Source organism: Lactuca sativa, chromosome 7, assembly GCF_002870075.4.
Source record: "Lactuca sativa cultivar Salinas chromosome 7, Lsat_Salinas_v11, whole genome shotgun sequence".
In the NCBI taxonomy this organism is placed as follows: Eukaryota; Viridiplantae; Streptophyta; class Magnoliopsida; order Asterales; family Asteraceae; genus Lactuca; species Lactuca sativa.
In genome coordinates this window covers 30,427,063-30,436,681 of record NC_056629.2, presented here as the reverse complement: position 1 = coordinate 30,436,681, position 9,619 = coordinate 30,427,063, and the positions used below count along the sequence as shown (strand labels likewise).

Below are 9,619 nucleotides of genomic sequence, written 5' to 3'. Positions count from 1 at the left end.
TTCAGACTATCGAGTGGGATTACAAGTCGAATTCCCTCTTCTGTTTTGTCAACCCTTTAATTCTTAAATCACAGGCAAATCTACTTTCCAGGAAAAGCTTGATTGTATCGACTTTAATATCCCAAAATGAATAACTTGCAAGATCGGTATAAATGTTGACTACCTTTGACTTTTTGATAACCACATCCTTTGAAGAGAGAGAGAGAGAGAGAGAGAGAGAGAGAGAAATTTCATTTTTACTTTTTTTATTTTGTTATAAAAAATATAAAAATAAAATAAAAAATGCAAATTTTTTGTTTTATTTTTTCTTTTAATCAAAAAAAGTATTTAAATATTTAAAAAACCAAAGAAGAAAAAAATAAGGGCAAAATAGTCATTATGAAAAAACTTTATAGAAAACTGGACCAAACTTGCAACAAAATGAAAAGTTTGGACTTCTGGTGCTAGTCCAAACCTTTTTGGACCAAAATGACAATTTTCAGCTAACCACAGGGACCATTTGTACGGATTTGTCTTCATTTTTTTATAAATATTTTTTATGTAATTAAATTAGTTTGTTGTGTTCTTGCTAACTAGTTGAGTTCTTAATAAAAATATTCTTTAAATTTAAAGTGCAAATAACTTAAACCATTATAGTTTAATTAAGATCGGATTTAGGTACCACATTTTATTTTGTTTTTCTAATTTTAACAAAAAAAATTGATAATCTTTCCTAATAAATGAAAATAATTTTGCCAAATGTCATGTTGTGATTGAATTTAACACATGTAATTTTCGAAGAATTTTGGAATTATTTTTTTCCACTTGCCATTTTCTTATAATTTTCATTTTCATAAATTTAAAATCCACATTTTAATAAGATTTATATATGTAAGGTATGTCATTCTATTTAATTTCATAATAAATGTTCTATAATCTTTCATATCTCTTTTATTATATATTAAATTACTTACTTTATTTATTATATCTTTTATATTTATATAAAATTACTACTTTAAAAAATATGTAATTCTTATAACTTTAAATTAAATATTGTTTTTAATAAACCCGTGTAATATACGGATCTCACACCTAGTATAATATAACAAGTAATTACATAAATAAAAAAATGCAAACAAAATACTGTTTTTAGCAATATTTTCTAACAATAAAGTACGTCTTTAACTCTTTATTAAGAACACATGTAATTTTCTAAGAATTTTTGAATTATTTTTTTCCATTTGTCATTTTCTTATAATTTTCATTTTCATAAATTTAAAATCCACATTTTAGTAAGATTTATATATGTAAGGTATGTCATTCTATTTAATTTCATAATAAATGTTCTATAATCTTTCATATCTCTTTTATTATATATTAAATTACTTACTTTATTTATTATATCTTTTATATTTATATAAAATTACTACTTTAAAAAATATGTAGTTCTTATAACTTTAAATTAAATTTTGTTTTTAATAAACCCGTGTAATACACGGGTCTCACACCTAATATAATATAACAAGTAATTACATAAATAAAAAAATGCAACCAAAATACTGTTTTTAGCAATATTTTCTAACAATAAAGTACGCCTTTAACTCTTTAACAACAACAAAAAAAAAAAAAAAAAAAAAAAAAAAAAAAAAAAAGTTGTGGTGATGGTTAAACTATCGAATGTATTAAACCTTTGATGACTTTTTTTTTTTAAACCGGCAAATATAATATAAATAATATACTCTTAAACTAACATCTAAATCCACCTATATGTCCACGACGAGATTTGAACGGGAGCTGATCCGTACACAACAATTTTTCTCCATACACAACAATTGGTGCTTTAAAATGTTGTATTGTACAACTACATAATGCATGAATTATTGTGTATGACAAAAAACTGTTGTGTACAAATCACTTCCCGACTTGAACCTCGACCTCAAGGAGGGAGGGCACCACCTGATACCGCTTGGCTAGAAGCCCTTTGGTTTTTGATGACTTAGGTGATTATTACATTGTCATGGTAGTTGCTATGTAACTATTTTTGCAAACATAAGTGATTTTTTTCTTAGAACAAAATGAAATATGATGCTTAAAAAATTTTTTGGTCAAACTATAGTGGTTTTTTTTTTTAACGCCTGGGCTCTAATTTGTTTGAAACCGCCGTGACCCATCTACCCTTGAACCCTATATAACGATATTCTCACGTAAAACATACAACACGCAGAAAAAATCAAACTCGCTTCAGCCTCTATGAATACGACGATCCTGTCCTGCAAAGCTTCTATCAGGTTTTAATTTCTTCTCCCTGATTTTTTTTCTACTTCATGCTACACACACGAGCACGTGTTCTGTTATATACGAGTATCAAACTAGATATGTTGACAACTGTGAAAACAAGCCATTATTTTTTTGATTTATAACCTCATTCTTAATTCATTCTTTGGTTGCAATTCACTGTTATCTGTACGTGGGTGTTGATTTTAGGAGTATGAAATCGATTATGTTAACTTACATGGTTCATGCATGCATGCATGTTCTAAAAGCCTTTATGACCACCAAGAACAAGTAGAGAGTTGGTGTTTTTCTGTCCCAATATTCAATATTTCTTATAGGTTTAAAGCTTTTGAGATGTATTGGTTTAAACCTTGACAGTTTATTCCGGATAATATCGCACTCTTAAATTTGAATAATGTATTTTTGGTTAAATTCTTTGTAATCTTGCAAATTAGTTTTTATTTTTGCATGTTGTAATTAATCAAACTTGAATGGGTTTAACGAACTAAAACAAAACATACATGAGAGATAATTAATCTAATTAACAAGAAATAGTTGAGTTATGATCCTATTACTCCTCTGTTTGATAGAGCTAGAGAATGTTGGTTTTGACAGGCTCTTCACAAGGTTCCTGCAGAAGAGAAGTAACAGGGGACAAAAGAAAGTTTTACAGAGGGGTAGTTTAGGCAAAGGTTTTGTGATGTATTATTTCAACTGGAAGAGATGATTACAACGTACACAATGCCTAGGTATTTAAACCAATGGAAATGCAGAAAAATAGGGAATACTAACTACTAGCTAGAGACCAGGTAAGACATTCTAACGTGGCCTTGATTTATTCTTCCTAAACAAAAAAAACGTGCTTAACAACTTCTGAATTACTTCAACATTCTCCCCTTAATTCTGAATTGGCTTCATTCCAATTAGTTCTCGCATTTCTTCATGTTTTACTCTTGACATTGACTTTGTGAGGATATCTGCCTTCTGCCTCGTGCCACACACATGACTTACTACAATCTCCCCTGTTTCAACACACTCTCTAATAAAGTGGTACCTTACATTAATGTGCTTACTACGCCCATGGAAGACTGGGTTTTTCATCAGGTCAAGGGCTGATCTATTGTCAACAAGTAATGTTACTGGTGGCACCTTTTGCCCGGTTATTTCTGTGAGCAACCGACGAAGCCAAATTCCTTGACAAGCTGCCATAGTGGCAGCCATGAATTCAGCTTCACATGATGACAGGGCTACGCTTCTTTGCTTCTGTGAGGTCCAAGTTACCAGATTCCCATTCATGTAGAATGCTATCCCCCCTGTGCTCTTCCCATCTTCCAAATCCTTACCAAAATCACTATCAGAATACCCTGTGAGGTTGACTTTATAATCTCCTTTTGCATATGACAAGCCATAGTCTAGAGTACCCTTTATGTATCTGAGTATCCCCTTCACTGCTTGAAGATGTTTCACAGTTGGTTTCTCCATATAACGACTGACAGCACCAACTGCGTATGAGAGATCAGGGCGTGTGTGTGTAAGGTACCTGAGTGATCCAACGATACTCCTGTATTCAGTGGGGTCCACGGGTTCTCCATCTTCATCTTTTATCAGCCTTAGTTTGTGTTCCATTGGGCTTCTTGTGGCATTGCAATTCATCATACGTGTCTTGTTTAGGATGTTCTTGGCATACGATTCTTGTTTTAGAGTTATTCCAGTATCTTGTTGGCTGACTTCGATTCCCAAATAGTAAGTTAGCAGACCAAGATCACTCATTTCGAACTTGGCTTTCATCTCCATCTTGAAATCGCTTACATCCTTTGGACAGTTACCAGTGACCAACAGGTCATCGACATAGACACCTACTATTAGGATTCTTCCTTCTTTCTTTCTTGTGTACACAGAATATTCGTGATGACATCTCGCGAATCCCAAACTCTTTAGGTATTTGTCAAGACACGTGTTCCAAGCCCTGGGTGCCTGCTTCAATCCATACAGGGCCTTGGATAGTTTGTAGACCTTCCCAGCTGCGTTTTGCTTCTCGAATCCTTCGGGTTGTGAGACGTATACTTCCTCTTCCAGTCTTCCATTCAGAAAGGCTGTTTTTACATCAAGATGGTGCACCCTCCATCCACTTGACCCTGCAAGAGCTAGAATTACACGAACGGTTTCAATCCTTGCCACCGGAGCGAAAACTTCCTCATAGTCGATCCCTTGTTTTTGCACGTACCCTTTCGCCACAACTCTTGCTTTATATTTTGAGATTCCTCCATCTGGACCCCTCTTTACCTTGTAAACCCATTTTAACCCAATTGCTTTCTGGCCTTTTGGGAGTTCAACTAGGGTCCAGGTCTTATTCTTCTCGATTGATGACATTTCTTCCTTCATCGCATTGATCCATTCGATTTTGTTTTTCGCTTCCTGGTACGTACTGGGCTCATCTTCATTCTGAATCATCATAAGCTCTTCCATGGGAATATGAATTTCATCTGTATTATCATACAGATCTGTGAGGAGACGATATCGTCGTGGTGCACCGCCACCTGTGGAGCTAAAGGCGGTGGTGGGAGATGCGGTCGTTGAATCGAGTGTGATTGGTGAAATGGGTGAGCTTTGCGTATCCGACTGGCTTATGGGAGTTGGGCTATGTGGGCTTCCTTGGGAACCCAATGGGGAACTTGTGTGCTCATCGTCATTAGCCCAATTACTATCAGTATTTGACCCATGATCATATTGTAGAGAATATGGATCTAGGTCGGCTTCTCCTCCTTGAACATCATCCAAATCAAAGCCTTCTACCGTGAAACTCATTCCGGGAATTGCTTTTATTTTGGTTGTCTTCTCCCAATCCCAGGCTTGATCTTCCTCAAATACCACATCTCTACTTACATACAACATTCCTGTGTTAGGATCCAGCAATCTATGAGCTTTCGTTCCTCTTTCGGTTCCGAGATACACGACTTTTTTGCTTCTATCATCTAGCTTCTTCAGGTGGCTCTTAGCGATTTTCATGTGGGCAGTGCACCCAAATACCTTCAAATGGCCAACATGTGGCTTTCTTCCAGTCCATACTTCATATGGTGTAGAATCCTTTATGGCTTTTGTGCTTACCCTGTTGAGTATGTAGATAGCATGACTCACAGCTTCTCCCCACAACACATCTGGCACCCCCATTGCTTTTAAGCTGCTCCTGACCATCTCTAGTACCGACCGATTTCTCCTTTCTACCACCCCGTTCTGTTGTCGAGAATAGGGTGATGTGTAGTGTCGATCGAGCCCGGTCTCGTTACAATACATGATAAATTCATTTGAGAGGAACTCCCCTCCTCTATCTGTTCTAAGTATCTTCATCTTCTCACCCGTCTCTATTTCGACTTTGGTTCTGAAATTCTTGAAGGTCTATAATGCTTCATCTTTTGTTTTTAACAGGTACACCCACATTACTCTACTGAAATCGTCTACAAGCAACATGAAATACTTGTTCCCAGCTGGTGTTGGTGGTGAAACGGGCCCACACAGATCGCCATGAATGAGCTCTAATCTTTTCTTTGCCCTGAAACTTGTACTTGCTGGAAATGGGAGTCGAGTTTGCTTCCCACTGAGACACCCTTCACACGGTCTTGCTGGGATTACCATCTTGGGAATTCCTTCGATCAAACTCTTTTCGGACATCAATTTTAGTGAGGCAAAGTTCACATGACCTAACCTCATGTGCCATAGCCACGTTGGATCTCTAGTTTCAGCAACCAAGCAATTTTGAGTTACTTCTTCAAGTTCTATTTTGTAGAGGCGATTTTGGGACTTCTTGACCTTCATAAGCAATCTACCAGTTCTGTCATGTATCCACAAAAATGGCTCCTTTATCTTGATCTCGTCTCCACTCTCTGATAGTTGACCAAGGCTGATGATGTTACTGCACAAGTCAGGTATGTAGTACACTTCTTGGAGTTTTCTATGCTCTCCATTCTTACACTGAAAAATTATTGATCCTTTGCCCTCGATTCTGACTTTGGATTCATTACCGAACTTGACATACCCTTGTATTTTCTTATTCAGATCACGGAACTTCTCTACATCACCGGTCATGTGATTGCTTGCACCTGTGTCGAGATACCATAGCCTTGACTGATTTGAGTCCTCACCTTTAGTTTTCAGCTTTGGGTTTACCTTCTCTTCATTTAGGAATACTTCACCAACCTCTTCTTTATCTTCAAGAGAGGAAAATAGCAATGCAGGTTCGTTGTCTTCCCGTATCAAGTTAGTTTCATGGCTCCTCTCCTTTCTTGGATTCTTACACCCAGCTGCGTAGTGTCCGAATTCCTGGCAGTTATAGCATTGTATCCCTCTTTTATCTTGACTTCCAGATGCTCCATTACCTCCTTCTCGTTGGTGATATGAGCCACCTCTTCCTTGTCCGCCACAACCTCCATTATTTCGACCTCTACCTCTGCCTCGACCTCGTGAGCCTCCAAATCCTCCTCGATTCGGCTTAGATTTGGAGTCACCTTCTCCCTTTTTCTTTGTTCTTTCGGACCACTCTTGATGAGTCAAGAGCAGTTTTCAATCATCACTTTCTCCATGCCCTTTCAATCTTTCTTCATGAGCTTTCAATCGGCCTATTACTTCCTCCACACTCATTGTGTCCAAGTCCCCAAATTGCTCAAGAGTTGAGGCATTTTGAAGGAATTTTGACGATACTGCCCTGAGCAACTTCTTCACTACATAGTTTTCTTCCACAGTTTCTCCCAGAGTGCGCATGGTGCTGACTACATTCGTTACCTTTGCGGAAAAATCGTCAACACTTTCTGTCTCTTTCATGATCATGGCCTCAAATTCAGCTTTCAAGGTCTGAACTCTTGCAATCTTCACTCTATCTGCTCCTACAAACATCGTTCGCAGGGCTTCCCATGTTTCTTTGGCCGATTTCTTCTCAGATAGTGACATTACAAACTCTTCCGGAATCCCTTGGTAAATGACCGCTAGTGCCATCTTGTCCTTCTTTACCTCCACCACCGTGTTGGCTGTTCAAGGCTCAACAGCATCCCATACACCATGGGCTTGCATGAACACGCGCATCTTGATTGCCCATGCCCCGTAATTACTCCTGGATAACATCGGATAGTGGAGGGTAATTTGCCCGTCTTTTTCACCATTGCCATTGCTTCCCGACATCTCTTCACGAGACTGATACTTGGTCATACACCAGGTTGGGCTCTGATACCACTTTGTTGGTTTTGACAGGCTCTTCACAAGGTTCCTGCAGAAGAGAAGTAACAGGGGACAAAAGAAAGTTTTACAGAGGGGTAGTTTAGGCAAAGGTTTTGTGATGTATTATTTCAACTGGAAGAGATGATTACAACGTACACAATGCCTAGGTATTTAAACCAATGGAAATGCAGAAAAATAGGGAATACTAACTACTAGCTAGAGACCAGGTAAGACATTCTAACGTGGCCTTGATTTATTCTTCCTAAACAAAAAAAACGTGCTTAACAACTTCTGAATTACTTCAACAGAGAATACATGGTAGAAGAAAGAAATCAACCTAAAATGGATGCAAAAGCAAAACGGATGAAGTTTCAAGAAACCGTGGGGAAGGGGGAAGAGGATCGAATCAGTGTGTTGCCAGATTCTTTGAATCTTGAAATCATCTCTCGTTTACCCTCCATAAAATCCGCAGTTAGAACAGGTATACTCTCCAAAAGATGGAAACATATTTGGACCTTGCTTCCTGCTCTAAGTTTCTATCATAAGGATGAAAATCTCAAGTGGTCCGAGTTCGTCTCCATGGTTAACAAAACCCTAACTCGACGTGGCATATTGAAGCTCAAGAAATTCAAAGTGTATACCAAACATTATTATGGACTTGAATCTCATGTCAAAAATTGGATTTGATATGCTATAAGATGTAACGTTGAAAAGCTTGGTTTATCCATAAGGCATTTATACTTAAAACGTAAGTTTGTGGTAGACAAATTATTTTGCAACAACTCAAGCTTTACAGATCTGAATTTAGACAGCTGCATATTCAATTCGATTGGGGCAATTAGTTGGAAAAATCTGAGGAGTTTGTTTATTAGTAATGGGAAGTTAGATGACGATTCGATTGAAAATATATTATCTGGTAGTCCTCTATTGGAAACTTTGGAATTGTATGATTGCTATGGTTATAGTCGGCTTGATATTACTTCAAAGACTGTTAAAAACTTGGTGTTAGATGGATATATTGTTCCTGAGGATTATAATGATGCTGGTAATTTTACCAATATAGTTACAATCAATGCTCCTAATATTTTATCACTAACAATCCACGGTGAACTGCTGCTGTGGAAGGTTTTGTTGGTAAATGTTTCTTCTTTAATCGAAGCTAACTTAGATTATACACGCACACGACAATACAAGACATCACTTTATGAAGCGGATGAAGATATGCTTAAAGGATTTATACTAAACCTTCGCCATGTCAAGGAGCTTAAAATTGGAGAATTGTGTTCTAAGGTAAATTTTCTTTTGCTTTCCAATCTATGCCTCTGTTAAAAAAGAAACATAGGTTATAATAGTAGTAGTTCATTGATTATCTTTCGATAAACTTGTTGCAAGTATCATTTTCTTGTCTTTTCAATCAATCAATCCTCCTAAGTCATAATATAATATCATTTTTGTTGTCTTCTGATCTCACTTGTATACTTGGGTTGGTACTTAGTAGGTTTTTTTTCATTTGAGAGCTAAAGGTTTTATTTTCCCATCAAATGTGAAGCTCATGGTTTACTAGAGTAAGCTAGAGAGGATATCGACAAGTGAATGGTCAAAGAGTTGATGAGGACTGGTGTTTCTCTCTCTCTCTCTCTCTCTCTCTCTCTCTCTCTCTCTCATGAACAGATCGAACAATTGAAAAAAATACTTTTTATTTCAAAAAATTTATCAATCAGAATGTGTTTATTGTTTTAGTTTTTACCGCTCTGGCTTATCGAGCATGTTTGATTTACTCTTTGTGCTTGATCCAACTTTTTTCTTCCATCCAAAAAGACGGAAGATGGACTCGTTCTTGATCTCTTGTATGTGCAGATGACGTGAATGTCATCATTATAATCAATATAAATAGGCATACAAAGGATGTCCATTCCTTCCAATTCCTATCTATATAACAAACTATAATCAATATAAATAGGCATACAAAGGTTGTCCACTCCCGCCAAGTCCTATCTATACAACAAACGCAACTTAAGTGGTGTGTGTTATATTTACATTTGTGATTTCCATTGTGAAGAGTTCATATCCTTTTTGTAATTTTAAAACCGTTACGATGAATTAATAATAATAGTTTTGGCGTGCTATGGTGGGTGGAGGTAATTCCATATTTGTGTAATCTACT

The 9,619-nt window shown here is 36.7% G+C and overlaps 1 protein-coding gene across 1 annotated transcript; it reads left to right on the top strand.

Annotated features, from left to right (window-relative positions):
- The first annotated feature begins 7,770 nt into the window (after positions 1-7,770).
- Positions 7,771-9,019, top strand: LOC111884640 (putative F-box/LRR-repeat protein At3g28410). The gene is made up of 3 exons (XM_023880940.1): positions 7,771-7,936; positions 8,219-8,745; positions 8,954-9,019. Exons 1-3 carry the CDS (start codon positions 7,771-7,773, stop codon positions 9,017-9,019), a joined length of 759 nt encoding a protein of 252 aa, XP_023736708.1.
- The last annotated feature ends 600 nt before the right edge of the window (positions 9,020-9,619 follow it).